Raw genomic sequence first — 19,340 nt, forward strand, 5'->3', positions numbered from 1 at the left:
AGTAATAAAGACCTTCCCTATCCAGGGCCAGCACTGTGGTGTAGAGGCTAAAGCTGCCACCTTCAGTGCTGGCATCCAATATGGGTACCAGTTTGAGTCCCGGCTGATCCACTTCTGATTCAGCTCTTGTGCTATGGCCTGGTAAAGCATTAGAAGATTACCCAAGGCCTTGGGTCCTTTCACCCTGCATGGGAGACCCAGAAGAAGCTCCTAGCTCCTGGCTTTGGATCAGCCCAGCTCTGTGTTACAGCCACTTGAGGAATGAACCAACAAATGGAAGACCTCTATCTCTCTCTGCCTATGTAACTTGGACTTTCAAACAAATAAATAAATCTTTAAAAATAGGCTCTCCCAACAGAGAAAAACCCAAGACTGCATGGCTGCACTGACATTCACAGAAGAACTAATTTCAGTTCTTCCCAAGCTATTCAAAACAACATAAAAGGAGGGAGTCCTCTCAAGCTCCTTCTACAAATCTTGCATCACCTTAATACCTACACCTGGAAAAGATGCAACAGAGTAAGAGAACTATCGACTAGTATCACTGATGAATACAGATGCAAAACTCCTCAACAAAATATTAGCCAATCAAATCCAACATCACGTCAGAAAGATCATTCCCCTGGACCAAGTGGGATTTATCCTTGGCATAAAGTAATGGCTCAATATTTGCAAATCGATCAATGTGATATTTCACATTGACAAACTGCAGAACAAAATCATATGGTTATCTCAATAGCTGCAGAGAAAGCATTTGATAAAAGACAACATCCTTCCATGGTGAAATCTTAAGCAAATTGGGTATAAAAGGAACATTCCTCAACACAAACAAAGCAATATGACAAACCCACGGCCAGCATCCTTTTGAATATGGAAAAGCTGGAAGCATTTCCCCTAAGATCCATAACAAAACAAGGATGCTCACTGCCACCATTGCTATTTAACATAATACTAAAAGTTTCAGCCAGAGCCATTAGGCAAGAAAAAGAAATCAAAGGGATACAAATTGGGAAGGAGGAAATCAAACAATCCCTATTTGCATATGACATGATCCTTTAAAGAATCCAAAAAATCCACTAAAAGACAATTAAAATTCATAGAAGAGTTTGGTAAAGTGACAGGATATAAAATTAACACACAAAAATCAATAGCCTTTGTATACACAGACAGTGACGTGGCTGAGAAAGCACTGCTAAGATCAATCCCATTCACGGTAGCTTTCACGGATGTCAAAGATCTCTATGATGAAAATTATAAAACACTAAAGAAAGAATTATTAAAATACATTATAAATTGTTCATGGGTCAGAAGAATCAACATAAAAAATGTCCATACTACCAATGTGATCCCAATCAAAATACCAACAATGTCTTTCGGGAATCTATAAAAAATGATAGTAGAATTCGTATAGAAACAAAAGAGACCCCACATAGCTTAAACAATCTTATACAACAAAAACAAAGCTGCAGGCATTACGATACCTGATTTCAAGAAATACTACACGGTGGTTATAATCAAAATACCCTGTTACTAGCAAAAAAAACAAACAGACTTGTAGGCCAATGGAACAGAAAAGAAACCCCAGAAATAAATCCATGCATATACAATGAACTTATTTTTGACAAAGGAGCTAAAATCAATCTCTAGAGTAATGACAGTCTCTTTAACAAATGATACTGGGGAAACTGGATCTCCACATGCAGAAGTATGAAACTAGACCCATACCAAGCACCTTATGCAAAAATCCATTCAAAATGTATCAAAGACCTAAATCCACTTCCCAACACCATCGAATTACTGGAGAACTTTGGGGAAACCCTACAAGACATTGGCATAGTCAAAGGGTTCTTGGAAAAGACCCCAGAGGCACAGGCAATCAAAGCCAAAATTGGCAAATGGGATTACATCAAACTGAGAAGCTTCTGCAATGCAAAAGAAACACACAGCAAAGTAAAGAGCCAACCAACAAAATGGGGAAAATATTTTCAAACTACACAAGTGATAAAGGGTTGGAGTCCCAGCTGCTCTACTTCCCTACTAATGGCCTGGGAAAAGCAGAAAAAGATGACACCAGTGTTTGAGCCCCTGCCACTCACATGGGAGATCCAGATGAAACTCCTGGCTCTTGGCTTCAGCCTGGCCCAGCCCTGACCCTTGCTGCCATCTGGAAAGTGAACCAGCAGATGAAAGACATTTTTTCTCTCTATCTCTCAGTATCTCTCTCTTGCCCTGTAACTCTAACTTTCAGATAAATAAATAAACCTTTTTTTTAAAAAAACTGTAAATTTGAAAGCCTCATGGAGTAGGGAAAACATAAAAAGTATATCAAGATATTCTTGCAAGAAAAATAGTAGAGATTTCAAGGGCTATGTCTATATTGCACTAATTTTGGTTTAGCAGATAACATTTGATGTTGCTAACTTGCCAGACCTCTGATAATAGAAGTCATCCCCCAAAGAAGTTCATGGGCAGCCCTGTGGCCCTAGAATTGTTCTGCACTCTAGGGAAACATAAAACTGGTAGGTACAATACAGTTTTTTAACTACAAGAGTTAGAAACAAATATTTGGGTTAAAAGCAGGAGTAATTGATGCCTCAGACCATTTCTCAGGGCAGTAGCTGCAGCTTCTGCACCTGTGCTCCTTGAAGATTTGGGATGTTTTAACATTTATTTGGAAGAAGTACGAAACTGACCATTGTCAGAACTCAAGTGTTATTATCACCATTCAGACCATTCAAAGATAGTCTCTTAATATGAACAAAAATGAAAAGCTTATCATGTAGAAAGTCATCAATTTTTTAAAAAGTGAGAAATTTTTCAAATCTATGGACTAATAATCTAAGCCAGTGCTATGATGAATGTTCAGATAAAGGTCAATTCTCACAACCATTTATTTTCTAAACAGTCAAGGTCAAAACAACCACCCTAACCACTGCTGAGATTAGAACAACACAATTAATAATTTGTAAATGCATGTTGAAATTTTACACCATACTTCATAAAATGTATACACATTAAATGTTTATCAAAGTGTTTTTTGTTTGTTTGTTTTTTTGACAGGCAGAGTTAGACAATGAGAGAGAGAGAGAGAGAAAGGTCTTCCTTCCATTGTTTCACCCGGCCAAGTGACCGCTATGGCCGACACACTGCGCAGATCCGAAGCCAGGAGCCAGGAGCCAGGTGCTTCCTCCTGGTCTCCCATGCGGGTGCAGGGCCCAAGCACTTGGGCCATCAGCAGAGATGCTGAATTGGAAGTGGAGAGACCGGGACAGAACCTGGTGCCCCAAACGGGACTAGAACCCAGGGTACTGGTGCCTCAGGCGGAGGATTAGCCTAGTGAGCCACAGCGCCGGTCTATCAAAGTTTTTAAAAAGAGTTTAATTATGGCTCAACAGGCTAATCCTCCGCCTTGCGGCGCCGGCACACCGGGTTCTAGTCCTGGTCGGGGCACCGATCCTGTCCCGGTTGCCCCTCTTCCAGGCCAGCTCTCTGCTGTGGCCAGGGAGTGCAGTGGAGGATGGCCCAAGTGTTTGGGCTCTGCACCCCATAGGAGACCAGGATAAGCACCTGGCTCCTGCCATCGGATCAGCGCGGTGCGCCGGCCGCAACGCGCTACCGCGGCGGCCATTAAAGGGTGAACCAACGGCAAAGGAAGACCTTTCTCTCTGTCTCTCTCTCTCTCACTGTCCACTCTGCCTGTCAAAAATAAATTAAAAAAAAAAAAAAGAGTTTAATTATAGTAAAAGAATTTCTGAATCTTTACCCTTTAATTAATTTGCCCTTATGCAAACTTACCACAAGGTGGCGCACAACTCAAATTATAAGTTAAGCTGCAGGGTTTTTTTTTGTTTGTTTGTTTGGTTTTTGGTTTTTTGGTTTGTTTGATTAACAAGAAAAAGTGTTTATTTCTAAGGAATACAGTGCAACATTTCAATATATTTCATATATATATATATATATATATGTTAGCTATCTCCTAATATACAGATACATATAAAAAGTCAACTCATTTTTATATTTGTATTTTTTTTTGTATTTTTTTTGACAGGCAGAGTGGAAAGTGAGAGAGAGAGACAGAGAAAGGTCTTCCTTTTCCATTGGTTCACCCTCCAGTGGCCGCCGCGGTTGGCGCGATGCTGCCGGCGCACCGCTCTGATCCGATGGCAGGAGCCAGGTGCTTCTCCTGGTCTCCCATGGGGTGCAGGGCCCAAGCACTTGGGCCATCCTCCACTACACTCCCTGGCCACAACAGAGAGCTGGCCTGGAAGAGGAGCAACCAGGACAGAATCCGGCGCCCCATCCGGGACTAGAACCCAGTGTGCCGGCACCGCAAGGCTGAGGATTAGCCTAGTGAGCCGCGGCGCCGGCAGTCAAATCATTTTTAAAATAAGCAGTCTAAATATTGGATTAAATTTATTAAAAATTATTGAATGAATATTATAAACTTTAAGGAAAGTAATAGTTTGTTTTTTTCCCTTCTTTAGAGATTAGAGGCCAGTAGAGGGGAAGTCAAAAAAGAAAGGACATTGGAGCCTAGGAACAAAAAGATAGGAAATTAGAAAGAGAATAGGAGACACAGATACATATTTAAGAGGAGAGAGAGAGAGAGAGAGAGAGAGAGAGAATAAGGGAACCTAAGAGAGAGGGAGAAAGAATGAGAAAGATAAGATTGCAAAGACTTAAGAAGCAGCAGAGAATCCCCTTGTACCTATTTCCAGGTACGTTCTCTGTCCTTTTATTGCTGCCTTTGAGCACTTTCTGGAAACCTATACATATTTATTAGTTTTCATTTCTTAAAAGTAGATTTATTTTATTTCCAAGACTTTGCTGAAAATGGTACAAATGCAAATCAAGTAAAATAACTTGATCTGACTCATTAGAATTCAAGCATACACTCAAGTTTGTAACTCAGAGCAATTTATCCAGAAAAATAAATATTGCTTACAGATAATGCAAATAGTTATTGAGTGAATTATCAGTATATTTTAAGAGTAATAGATATGTATATATGTATTCAGTGTATTAATACAATTAATTCTATTAGCAATTAGAAGATGGGGATAGAGAAGTCCAGTGTTTCCCTCCTCCACTGAGATAGTCCAAAGGAGCTACTTTTTTACCTGTCAGTGCCTGAGGAAGAGCATCAGAGGCAGCAGGGAACAGGAGCATGATAAGTGAGCCCATCTCTCACCTACTGATCCTCCCCAGAGAGGAATCTTTCTGTCACAGACCAGAGGCTAGGTAAGTAATGTTCTCTTAAGTACTCTGCAATCCTGGACTTCAGAGAGATCCTGTGTGGTTTCCTCCTCCACTCCACAGAGCATGGATTGTGGTGGGGAGATGCTATCTTGAGAGAACCAGCTTGGCGGGTGCCGCGGCTCAATAGGCTAATCCTCCACCTGTGGCACCGGCACACCGGGTTCTAGTACCTGTCGGGGCTTGGATTCTGTCCTGGTTGCTCCTCATCCAGGCCAGCTCTCTGCTGTGACCCGGGAGTGCAGTGGAGGATGGCCCAGGTCCTTAGGCCCTGCACCCGCATGGGAGACCAGGAGAAGCACCTGGCTCCTGCCATCAGATCTGCGAGATGCGCCTGCCGCAGCAGCCATTGGAGGGTGAACCAATGGCAAAAAGGAAGACCTTTCTCTCTGTGTCTCTCTCTCACTGTCCACTCTGCCTGTCAAAAACAAAAGAGAGAGAGAGAGAGAGAGAGAGAGAGAGAGAGAGAGAACCAGCTTGCAAGAAGTTATTGCCTATCTTTTTTTTTTTAACTTTTATTTAATGAATATAAATTTTCAAAGTACAGCTATGGATTACAATGGCTTCCCCCCTCCCATAACTTCCCTCCCACCCGCAACCCTCCCCTCTCCCGCTCCCTCTCCTTTTCCATTCACATCAAGATTTATTTTCAATTATCCTTATATACAGAAGATCAATTTAGCATATATTAAGTAAAGCTTTCAACAGTTTGTACCCACACCAAAACACAAAGTGAAAAATACTGTCTGAGTACTAGTTATAGCATTTCTAGGCCCTAGAAACATTCCTGCAGTCCAGCATGACAGACTGGTCTCTGTGGGTCCTAATGATAACACAGAAATATAAAGAATGATTATTAATTATTAAAAATGGTTATATGCTAAGAATTTGGATAATCTAGAAGAAATGGAGAGATTTCTGTGCACATATATTTTTCCAAAATAGAGGCACAAAGAAAGAAAATTTGAATACACCAGTTACCAAGGTTATTGAGTCATACCGTGAAAATGACAATGTACCCTTCTTTATCCATGTTGTGATCATTGTCATCAATCCCTCACTCTATGCTATTATTATCTTTGATCTTAAGAAAAAATAATAGGTATATGTGTGTTTATGTATGTGTATAATGTCAACATTTGAGGTAAATTTGGAAAAAATGTTCAAAATATTATAAAATAAAGAAACAATAATTTTCACTTCTATAATTTAAAAAATTCTATTAATAATTATCAAATTCTGAAGGTAATTTCTTTGCTGTTCTTCCATGTAAATGAGAAAGGGAAATGGCAGAGGAGGAAGGAAAGTGATACCATTATGTTAGAATTGTAGCTATGAATCTGTTCTCTTTATGTTAATGTAACAGTGACATGAAAAATACAAAGTATCAGATGGTAAAAAACAACAAGAAAACCTGCAAGAGATATCACAAAAATCACTTAATTGAACACATTTACTTTTATATAAAACTCACTACCAAGTTTCTTTCTTTCATGATAACCAAATTGACAATAATTTCCTAATGATCACCTGTACATGGATGTGCATTTGAGAAAAATTCCAATGAAACACTTCTTGGCTTAAAAATTCTACACTACAGTACCCCACCTGTTTGTAGGAGATATGTTCCCAGACTAACAGCAGAGGCCTGAAACTACAGACAACACTAAACTCTGTATATACTATGTTTATTCCTATTCATCACACTTCTGATAAAGCTTAATTGACATAATAGGCACATTAAGTGAACACAACAACAGAATAATTATAACAATTACTGTAATAAAATTCAAATAAAATGTGTAAACAAAAAAATAATGAAAGTATTCATATTCCCACAGTATAAAATCAGTTAACCTTGTAGTGTACTTGCACATTGTTTCACATATTTATACATATATTAAATTTGTATAGTATTGCTTTCTCAGAAGAATATGTAATGTTGCATTTAATATTTTACAGTTTTAAGTATGTAAATGTCATAATCATATTTTATCTAAATAATTAAAATGAAATACAATTCTTAAAAATACTTAAGATAATTATTATCTTCAAACAATCATAATATAATAATCTTAGAATAACATATACGTATGTCATTACAGTATTTATACAAAATATATACTAATGTATGTATACATAGTATACTCTTTTTGTGTATAGTATACTCTTATATACACATAATAGCACTTCAGAAACTAGTGGAAATTGGAATTAAAAGATGTAATTTTGGTACAACAATTTTCGAAATTCATGTGGTTATTTCATAGTATGAATTTTCCATGAACTTTTTGATGGCTTTCGTATATATAAATATATTCACATATATTTTGAATGTTAACTTACATTTTTTTTCTTTTCTACATTTTAATTAATTTATTTCCATTTTATGTGAAAGGGAGAGAGATAAGACATAAATCAATCTTACCACTGCTGGTTCACTCCCCAAGTGCTTGCAACCACTGGGGCTGAGTCAGGCCAATACTGGAGGTGGAAAGTCAATCTGGGTCTCCCACTTGGAAGGTGAGGATCCGAGTATTCCTTCTGCCTCCAGGGGTGTGCATGAACATGAAGCTAGAATCAGAAGCAGATCTGGGATTTGAACCCTGGCATTCTGATATGGGATGTAAGCTTTTAAGTACTACATCTTATCCACTTCACCAAACACCTACCCTCTAACAAGAATATTTTTATCATTCCAGTCCATTCAACAAACACTACAGCATTGAGGGAATACACATTTTAATCCTCACATATAGGTTATCAGTTGAAGTTATACTTTGCTGTACACCATGCGTTTTTCATGACAGTTTTAATTTCTGCCTTCCTCAGTAATGGAGCAGAGGACTGAGTAATGGCAACCTAAGGGTCTAAAATACAGCCACCACCTTGTCTATTGGAAAGGTCTTTGGTAGGCATGTATAAATAAATATCCATGAAACAGAAAATACAATACCCACATTAAGTGGGAGGTGCATGGGGAAAGGCTTTTTGTCTACCTTCTGCTTTGTGGTTTCTCAGAATGTAAGATGACATTACAGGACCTAAGCAGGATTCTGAAACTCACCAAGCATCTTGCCCCACTCTTAGACACTACTAGCAAATTTATCACATAAGGGACCACGCAGGGAAGTTTCAACACAGGGAATGAATGACAGAATTAGTGACCACACAATTCCAAAACCTGGAAAATATATTCTGAAGAACAGATGCAAGATACCACCCAGGTCATTATCTCTAGCATATCATACACCACCCCCCCAATTAATGAAGACTGTGTATCTCAGGGACTTACAAATGGCTACACAGTGATAAAAGGCTATGAGGATGAGCACAAAGATCTCCATTCATGCACCTGAAGAAATAGGCTACAAAGACATGGGTCATGCACTCATTATGGGAAATGATCTGCTCAATTAATCTGTGGGCTGTGGTTGTAGAGATTCAGTATCAGCAAAGGGCAGGTAGAATAGGGAAAATTACATGGCAGTAGGCAAGATTCTGGGTAGTTTGAAATCACCACTTGAGACAATTCCCTGACAGAGTTGCAAGAATCACAAATGTCACCTTCTGCTTTTCCAGCACTCTGTGTCAACGCAAACAGTGTGGATTCTGTGGAACTGTTATTGAGCTTTGTTAGTGACTACAACTCACAAGCAGTTGACCAATGCTGAATCTGCAGAATAAACAGAATGACATTTTAAGGATATTAGGTCACTTTTTTTTTTTTTTCTGACAGGCAGAGTGGGCAGTGAGAGAGAGAGTCAAAGAGAAATGTCTTCCTTTTCCGATGGTTCACCTCCCAAATGGCCAGCGCGGCCAGCGTGCTGCGCTGATCTGAAGCCAGGAGCCAGGTGCTTCCTCCAGGTCTCCCATGTAGGTGCAGGGCCCAAGGACTTGGCCATCCTCCACTGCCTTCCCGGGCCACAGCAGAGAGCTGGCCTGGAAGAGGAGCAACCGGGACAGAATCCGGTGCCCTGACCGAGACTAGCACCCAGTGTGCCGGTGCCGCAGGAGGAGGATTAGCCTATTGAACCGCCTATTAGTGACTTTTTAATTCCTTGGTTCTGTTTCACACCCCATTCTCTCCAACTGTCTTTAGGGTAAGGTAGAATATACCACGAGTCTTTAAATTGGCAGATGTGCAAGCCCTTTTAAGATTTATCTGCTGCCTCAGAAACTCACTGGATTCATTGGACCTAAGCTTTTGCATTTGAGAGTAAAAAAATAAATGTCTACCACAAATTCTCATTTCTACCTAGATTGAGAACTGCAGATTGTAACTCAATTGCTTTCAAATTCAGCCTTCATGTTATGAAAAATAGAATATAAATGCTTGTACTACCTTATTTTGAGTTTTCAAAACCATTGAAAGTATACAGTCATACACACATATACACACATATTTTAAGTATATGCTTCTTTCTCTGTGTTTACCAAAGTGAAAATCACTGTCTTAATATTCAATGAATCTTTCTGGAGAAAATCTTCATACCCTCGTCACTTTGCTTTTATACTTATTCTGTAAGAATTCTGAACTTCTCTTCCAGGAACTAAATTTAAAATGTAGTTATAATCTTATAAGTAATTTTAAAAATCATACATATATGTCTATATTTACACACATGTCCTGAATTTCCCAAAACAGTATTTTCTAAAACAATTTTTTTATTTTTTAAAAAATTCCATAATTCCAACAATCTTATGATTTTTGCCTTTGAAGTCTTTTTCTTTGCACATATGGTCTATATGATTGAAATCATCATATAATAACATTATTACTTAGAGTTGTAATAACAAATATCATCACCTGATACTTCCCATAGTTTAATTACCAATTTAATTATATTATAATGTATAGATTTTTATCAAAAGTGTTTACTTAACCATGTGTCCATTGATAGATGTGTGGTATCTCCAATTTTCACTCTCATACATAAAAACGCTACAAGCAACTTTAGACTAATTCCTCATGTGTAATGCTGCTACCAAAATGCTAAAGATTACCAATATTTTATGGCATATTATTAACTATATTTGTTATGAAACATGCTCATGATTAACATGATCATGCTTATGATTCAATATTAAACAGAAGAACCTGGGAAGAAAAGTATCTCCTTCCAAATCTATATTCAAATTCATAAAGCAAAAATCTATAAACCAGAAAAGGAAGAAGAACCAGGGAATGAACTCAGGGAAAACCTATAGTGCCATGGTGAGCAAAGAATCATGGCAGGGGTAGAGTAATTTCTCCTAGGATTTCAATAAAGACTTTTGCTTCTCTCTTCTCCACTCCTAATATCACCCCTTCCTTCCATCTCTCAGAGAATATAGTAGGCAAACTCACAGTAGATGAAGGATAACCGACATTAATATCACCAGGATTAGTTTTCCTATCCTTGTCCTGACTTTAAACTTTGCAAATTGCAAGTTTGTTGAAATTGGTCTCTACCTCCTTTCCCCTTTACTTGTCCCTGTTTTGTGATCAAAACTGATATGAAGACATTTATGTCAAACAGAAACCATTGTAGGCTGGAAAGAGTGAAATGTTAGATCTTTTCATAATAGAGAAAATATTTCCCTGGAACTTGAGGCTTTTCTGGGGGACAAAATTAGATAATAGTAGCTTCCCAGAAACCTGGTCCCCAGAGAGAGGAAAGAAAAAGGAAACAATCCAACTAGGCTTGGAATTTACCAATTTTTCTTTAAAATTATTAGAAATTCTTCACATAGAGGAAGATTTCAACCAGATATTTGAATACAGAAGTATGACATTTTGCATGAGACATCTGAGGCGAAGATATAAATATGTCATTAGAATAGAGATGGTGCTTCGAGTCATATGAACCTTTGATTTATATTTGGGATTTTTTTTTATTTTGATCCCTTTATTTTTAAACATGTATTTAGATTTTAACAATTTTAGCATTTTGTCACATTCATTTCATATGTAGATATTACATATATACACATGCATGCTATTTTTCTTGACAATGGGTATGCTAATATCACACACATTTGGGAATTTTAATGTAATATACATAATGAAACTCTTTCCCTGAACATTGATGTCCTGAATACATTTCAGAGAAAACCCAACTAATCTTAATTAACTGGGAGATGGGAGAACTTAAAAGCTCGCTTACAAATACGTATGCTCAGTGAAGACTCCAAAAATATACGAGAATATGCATTGTCAATGCATTTCAATTCTCACTTGTTGTATCACTGATTTTCCTATTGTTAATTTCTAATCTTCACTCCTATTTATATTGCAAAGTCAGACTGTGGCATGGCAAGTGGTATGCTGATCTTTTATGTCACAAATAAAGAAATGATCACCCTATCATCTATAAAATGTGCACTTTGAGATGCTTTTCCAGGAGAGCATATGAACATTAAATAATTTTTTCAAACTTTTATGAACAGTTTTTCTCAAAGAGCACACTCATGCAAATGCTCCCATAGGATCATTCTTTAGATTTTCTACCATAGCTTATGGTTCACTTCTCAGCTATGTAGAAAAACAATCTTTTTCTTCCATCTCTCAGGCATGTGCATTACTGTCCAACCCCCTTCATGGACTGTTTTTGTCTAAATTTATTGGTGAACAGTGCCTAAAACAGAATGGATTTTTCATGAGCTGCTATGAAATATATAAATCCAGAATCCCAAAATGCTTGTCCTGGTCATTGATAAATACCTTCATTCTATGGATGAATCTCTTTAATGTAACTTTAGTTACCAGAGAAAACGTGCTTCACACAAATAGAATTCGACTAATGGGCATTCTTGGCTCTGGGCTCAAGTAGTCCTAGTCTGAAACAGTCTTCTAACACAGAAGCATGCCAGCTAGGCATATGGGCCAGAGCTTAGTCTACTAAACAATAAAACCTTTTCCTTGTACTAAAGACTGTACCTGCTATGCAATCAAATTTCATTACTCAATGTGCTTGTAATCTTGGACTCACATCAATGGACATCTTCAATCTCTGGGTTGATTATTATGACCCTAAATCAGTTTTATTATATGTCAGTAGAGGTAGTTTTCATAACTATATCCACTATGAAGTGTTGATTTCTGTAAGTCTCAACACTTTATAAAATATTTGTTAATTCACCAACTGCCAACTGAAAGATTCAACCAAAAGATGTGTATATGGTTAATAGAAGATAATGATAGCTCATTATACAATAGTTAATATGATAAATTAAATATATTGTAAAGTACATAGAAAGAAATTATGTCCCAAACTCTGAAAATGTACATTATAACCAGAATTGTCTTTATTGGTGTAGAACAAGTTAACTCATTATACACATTCAAGACAGAAACAAAGAGCCATTTTGTAACTTTATTGGGAAAGAAAACCACTTATCAATTAGGGCTTCACAAGATGATATGCATGCTTCTCTGGGAACATAAATTTCAATAATGTTTTGAGATTATTGACTGTTCAACTAGTAAAAAATTATATATAATACAAAGTCAGTAAAGTCAGAACCTATTTGCCCACAAATATTATAGAAGACATTACTCCTATGGTCCAAGAGAAAAAGGTTTCAGAAGCCAACTCTCTTCACACAGCTCCTCTTTTGGAAAAAACATGAGTTTAGTGTTTTCCTTTTATTGCATTGGACATTTATAGTAATTCTCACTAAAGTTTGCAGAAACAGACTTTCAGCCTCAGAAGCTCCAAGGAAACAATAACAGCAACCCAATCCCAAATTCTGTCTAATAAACTACTGAGCTCAGACAGTCATGGCAAAGGAAAACATTAGGACCAATCGGTTAAACCATAGCTTACTCTGAATTGCAGATTGCAATCTCTCATATCTCCTCCATATCATTTGTTTAAACTAGTCTTTTCTAAATGACTTAAAGCCCATCAGAGTCTCAGGAACATGAAACTTGTGTAGTACATGTGTTAACCCCACCATTTACTAACCAAATAAATTCAAATAATTGTTTTAGCCTCTTAACTTTTCAACCTCCTCTTTTGTAAAAAGGTAACTAGTAATGATTATTTAACCCATTGTTAATATCATCTATGTTTTTAAATCAATGTAGAGAAGAGAGGGAAATGAAAATGGATAGAAATTGTTGAGTACTTGTCTTACATATTGCCTTTTTATCTTCCTTAAAGATATATGTTCTTCCACTCACAGAGAAAAACAGATTTTCCCTTTTAATGTGGTTACAGGTTATTAAAGATGGCATAGATTCCATTACAGAATTACTTTCCTACTTGGGAGGCAATGTTACTAAATAGGATACCTGCAGGTATATTATTGCCTAATACCTACCTAAAGTGAGGATGAAATGAGAGGTCCAGGTAGGGGTAAGAGGAGAAAGATAGGAAACAGAAATTGAGAAAGGAGTATGCTGTGAATAGATTTCGCCAGGCCTTGCATATATGCTGATGGACCTAGTGGCAACTGGCAAGTCCAAGTGTCTCTGAAAACATCACAATTATACCTAGCTCGATTTGTTGCAAATGGATTACAAGAATTTTTTTTTCTTTCTTTCTTAGAGTGAACATAGTTAGATTTATTGAACAAGCTTTAAGGGAGCAGTGGGGAGCCAGGATAGCCAGAACCTATTACTTCCACATACACTGCAACTGGAGAACCTTACTTATAACTACTGTATCTTCTTAGTTAGGATAAATTTCCCATGGTCCAACAGATTTTTGCAACCCAGTAATCTGCATTTATAGGTAGAGCTGGAAAGCCCACACCATCCTTAGCTTGGAGGCTAAGCTAAGTGCCCTGAGACAACTCACCACATTCTGTCTCCAAATTGATTAATAATTACAAATTTTTGGCATTCAGGTAAAAGTCTTTTCTTCTATAACTATTTCATACTGGACTTGGGGATCATGCTGGCTCTGCATAAAATTGGTTCACCAGGGGTTCAGGGTGCCCCATGATCCTAGCTGCAGGGGTCCAAGGTGGTAGAACCTCAGGAGGGCAGGGGAGTACGGGACGGGATTCATTCTGCAGCTGTTGCTGTGTTATCAAGCAGACTACAGGTGGTGTTGTCTGGAGAAATTTGATGTTGAAGGAGTAGATATCTTTGTTGCATTATTATTTGGCAATGGACTTGCTGTATTCTAGAGGAGATAAACTGAATTGGTTTATTCAAAGCAGAAGACTAAAGACTTGGGGAAAGAAAGGTAGATATTAGAAGAGTCACTAACAGCAGGAGAGGCCATAGAAGCCAAGTTCTCTACTTGGGGAATTGAGAATCCATACCTAGTGTCTCGATTACATTTGTTTATCCTTTTCAAACCTTCTGTAATCTGCTTGTATCTTCTGAAATTTACTTAAATCTTCAGTTTTTACCCTCTTTTGCTTCCATTCTAGTGTCATCCAATCATTCTACTTTACTTCAAATATTTCATACACAATGTCTTTCCTTATCCAAAACAAATTCTCATTCCTTCTCAACCTTCCTCACCAAGAACACATTTCCATGTTTATAGCTCCCTTGTTATTCCTATCTCCCTTATCTACTGATTTCTCTAATTTCTGAATTATTTGTTCTTAAGTATTACATTTTCTGACCAATAAATCCAGAATCTGGAAGGTTTTCTGGGGTACCACTGAAAGTTTTTGGTCCCCAGATTTCTCATCAAATAAATGGTAGTATGAAGTCTTCGTGAAGTTTCTATAAATACTAAAACATATAACATAAAAGAACTCCTGATTCACAGAAAGTGCAGAAGAAATATTAATTAATTCTTAATTCTCATTAGACATAAGGAATTGAGGCAGGAGAAGTAAAATAACTCATCTAAGGTCACATGGGTAATCAATAACAGAAAAAAGCTTAAAATTCAAATCTCTTAATTACAATTCTAAAGCTCTGTTACTTTAACCTGTCATAAGATTTCTTGCCTTGCAAAACAGGAACAAACAGATGGGTCACTATATCAACTTCCCAGAAAATCCCTAAACTAAATCTCTAAACTCCCATCATACCTTTGAGGTAGTGAGCAAGCTTCTAAATTCTGGCAGAAAAATTTTGCAGATGGTAGCATCAAAGAAGACCACTAAACTGAACAAAAGCAAGAAAGTAAAAAAAAAAAAAAAATGACTCCATGAAGTATTTTAAAACTCTGATTGAATTGTGCTGCAATGAACATGGGAGTACAGATAACCCTCTCATGTGTTGATTTATTTGGTTCCTGAAAGTGGGATGGCTGGATCATATGGTAGGTTTATATTCCGATTTCTGAGATGTCTTGATACTGTCTTCAACAATGGCTGCACCAGTTTACCTTCCCACCAACAGATTAGGGTACCTTTTTCCCCACATCCTAGCAAACATTTGTTGCTTGTTAACTTCTGCATGAGGGCCCCTCTAACTGGAGTGAGGTGACAGCTCATTGTGGTTTTGATTTGCATTTCCCTAATGGCTAGTGATCCTTAGCATTTTTTTTTTCAAGTATCTGTTGGCCATTTGAATTTCCTCTTTTGAAAAATGCCTGTTCATGTCTTTTACCCATTTCTTACCTGGATTACTTGTTTTGTTGTTGTTGAATTTCTTGAGCTCTTTATAGATATGGATGTGTACCCTTTATCAGTTGTGTAGTTTGAAAATATTTTCTCTCATTCCGTCGGTTGCCTCTTCACTTTGCTGAGGGTTTCTTTGGCAGTGTAGAAGCTTCTCAGGTTGAAACAATCCTGCTTGTCAATTTTGGCTTTGATTGCCTGTGCTTCTAGTATATTTTATTAAAAGCCTTTGCCTTTATCAATGTCTTGCAGAATTTCCCCAATGTTCTCTAGCAATTTCATAGCATTGGGTCATAGATTTAGATCTTTTATCCATTTTGAGTGGATTGTTGTGTAAGGTGTAAGATAGGAGTCTAGTTTCCTACTTCTGCATGTTGAGATCCAGTTTTCCTAAGACCATTTTTTGAAGATACTGTCTTTGCTCTGGTGATTTATTTTAGCTCCTTTCTCAAGAGTAAGTTGATTGTAAATGCATATGTATCACTCCCTCTCTCTAATTATGCCTTTCAAATAGAAAATAAATCCTACAAAACAAAAGAGTGGCTCAAATTCTCTACCAGGTAGTTATAAATCTTCCTTAAACAATGGAATTATGGGATATAGCCATACTTAGATCTCAATTTAAATGAATCCCTGACCTCTACCTTTCTTCAGCCCCAGTGTTTCTCTTATTAATTAGGTCAATGTACTAATTTTATGATTTGAAAAGCTTTGAGATTGCTTGTTGCTTTTTCTAGCCTGGAGTGCATGGTAAGTCATTTGATAGGTAATATCTATTTTATGATTGTTTTTGGTTGTTAAATTAAAAATAAGTAAAACACTCAATTGCTTTAATATACAGATAAGGATACTGAGTTTTCAATTTAGAGTTGATGAGTAATATGAAAATGAAAAGATCATCTACAAAGTAGGAAGTTTAATATTTGTCCATTAAATTATTTCTTTCCATGCACAGAACATCCTTTAAAGATTTTATCTGACAATTTTGATTTCTTTACATATAACTTTTTTCATTTTTCATGGTTAATGTTTTAGTTTTCATCAGAAACTGCTACCAATTTGTTCCACAATTTCTTCATGGCATTTTTAACTTCTTTGTTCCTGAAAGTGTAGATCAAAGGATTGATCAAGGGAGTCAGGATTGTGTAAAATATGGCCACCATTTTGTCAAAAGAGAAAGCAGATGGAGGTCTTGCATATATAAATATACACGGGACAAAGAACAAAACCACAACAGTGACATGAGATCCACAGGTAGACAGAGCTTTCCATCGCCCTTCAGAACTATGGTTTCTCAGTGAGAACAATATGACACCATAGGACATAAGCAACAAGGAGAAGATAATAATGCAAATAGATCCACTGTTGGCAACCACAAAAAGGCCAAAGACATGAGTATCAGTGCAGGCAAGCTTCAGTAATGGGTACAAGTCACACATGAAATGGTCGATAACATTGGGACCACAAAAGGGCAGCTGGAAAGTGAAAAGTATTTGGATGATGGAATGCAAGAATCCCCCTGTCCAAGCCACCCCCATCAGAATGCTGCAGAGCCTCCAGTTCATGATAGAAGAGTAGTGCAAGGGCTTACAAATGGCCACATAGCGGTCATAGGCCATGGCTGTGAGGATGATCACCTCCACCCCAGCCAGGAAATGTTCGGCAAAGAGCTGTGTCATGCAACCTTCAAAGGAGATGGTTTTTCTCTCATTGAGAGAGTCTACAACCATCTTTGGGGTGATAACAGAAGAGAAGCAGGCATCCAGAAAAGACAGGAAAGCCAAGAAGAAGTACATGGGGGAGCCCAGCAGGGCAGGGCTGCTGATGACAGTCACTACAATTAGCATGTTGCCCCCAACTGTTGCAATGTAGACAAGCAAAAATACAACAAACACAATCTTCTGAACATTAGGACTCTGTGAGAGCCCCAGGAGGACAAACTCAGTTACAAAGCTTTGGTTTAGCATGATTTCCAAGGAGCTATAATAGTGTTCATGTAGAATCTGAAATTGTAATACAGAAAAAATTGTTTCAGAGCAGTTTGCAGCCAGCAAAAATTGGATAACCCCTTATGCTATGCATATGTTGCCATTGGGACAAGGAACTTACATTCTTTGAAGATAGTAGTTGGAGGTGAGACAGAATGGATAGGAACATAAATTATTGAATACTTTGAAATACCAGAATTTCGATATGCCAGAGGGATGTATGGTAGAGAAAAGATATATATCGTATTTCAAGTGCCATAATTGATCACTGACTTGTAACTTCCTGAAATGAACACTTGAGGAGTACTGTGAAGCCACACGCAACTTATGAGAAAAAGAAGGCTCTAATTTACTAATCATGCCTACCATTGTCATGCAATAGCACAGACATGACTAAGAAGCATCCCTGATCTGAAGACATTCTTATGTATAAATAGAAGAATAAATAGTATGCAGTTCAAGAAGTACATGAAAATGATATCTACTCCTCAAATAATTTTCAGAAGTCTAAACTAATTGATTCATTTAAATGAACTGATTTATTATTTATATAAGCATAAACTCTATAGAAATGTAAATACCTGTATAATTCCCATATAAATATGCAGGAAGAATGAGATTTTCATTTTTACTTCATCATTTTAAAAGGAAAAGAAAACTTTACAATAATGCAAGGTAGGCAATTCCTCAGGGCAGCTTAGGAAACCATGCTCACTTTTATTATCCTCACTATTGGCAACTGAGGGTGGCAGGAGACCAGCAACTTGAGCCTTCATCCATGCATACCAGCCTGTGCATTACTTGAATCCAATTCAAGCACCCGGCTGTGTGGCATCTTAACTGATGTCTTACATGACTGCCCAGTGACATGTGACTTTAATACAGAAACTATGGCTCTAACAGCAAATCCTTTCCACTAGATAAAGGGGGAAAGAGTGGGAAATTTCTTTCCAATCAAGAACTTCTAAGATGAGGTTCCCCTATATAAATTAAAGCCTCTGATTCCTGTTCATATTTGAATGAGGCATCTTAGTGAGGGAAACAGAGCAAACGATGTAGTATTAGCAGACCAATTTTTGATGTACAAAAGGTGGCAACAAACCATGTATGTAGGTAAGGAAGAGAATTATGTGTTAAATAAAAGCCAGAATCTTGAAAGTTGTCAATTACTTACTAATTATTTACATAACATGACATGGTCTGATCTAATACAACTCCTCAAGATACATGTTTTAAATTTGTATAACCTTCTTTAAAAAAGAAAAGATGTTCATATATAGTTAACCTGCTCATCTCTCAGATTTATGATGAGAATAACATTTAAAAATGTGACAGTGTTATACATAATAATATTTCATTGCCAATTTTAGTTATTCGTCATTTAAAATGCTAATTCTCTTACTCACAGAAATCTTTTCCATGATTTATCCAGATAATTACTCGAACTCTTGACATCATTTTCCATAGACACACACAGCTTCAAAATATTAGTGAGTCCGCACCTGTACATATAACCCAAATGTATCAGTAAAAAAGAAAATATGTTTGTGTATTCTGTATGTATATGTGTCT

At 37.2% G+C, this 19,340-nt stretch overlaps 1 protein-coding gene across 1 annotated transcript; it reads right to left on the bottom strand.

Moving 5' to 3' along the window:
- Positions 1–16,811: 16,811 nt before the first annotated feature.
- Positions 16,812–17,774, bottom strand: LOC133764308 (olfactory receptor 4C15). Its single transcript, XM_062197979.1, has one exon. The coding sequence runs from the start codon at positions 17,745–17,747 to the stop codon at positions 16,812–16,814; it is 936 nt and encodes a 311-aa protein (XP_062053963.1). The 5' UTR covers positions 17,748–17,774.
- Positions 17,775–19,340: the final 1,566 nt, after the last annotated feature.

Source organism: Lepus europaeus, chromosome 7 (genome assembly GCF_033115175.1).
Source record: "Lepus europaeus isolate LE1 chromosome 7, mLepTim1.pri, whole genome shotgun sequence".
NCBI lineage: Eukaryota > Metazoa > Chordata > Mammalia > Lagomorpha > Leporidae > Lepus > Lepus europaeus.

Excerpts from the sequence above, each read along its gene's own strand:
- LOC133764308 (XM_062197979.1), bottom strand. The coding sequence starts at position 17,747 with ATGCTAAACCAAAGCTTTGTAACTGAGTTTGTCCTCCTGGGGCTCTCA.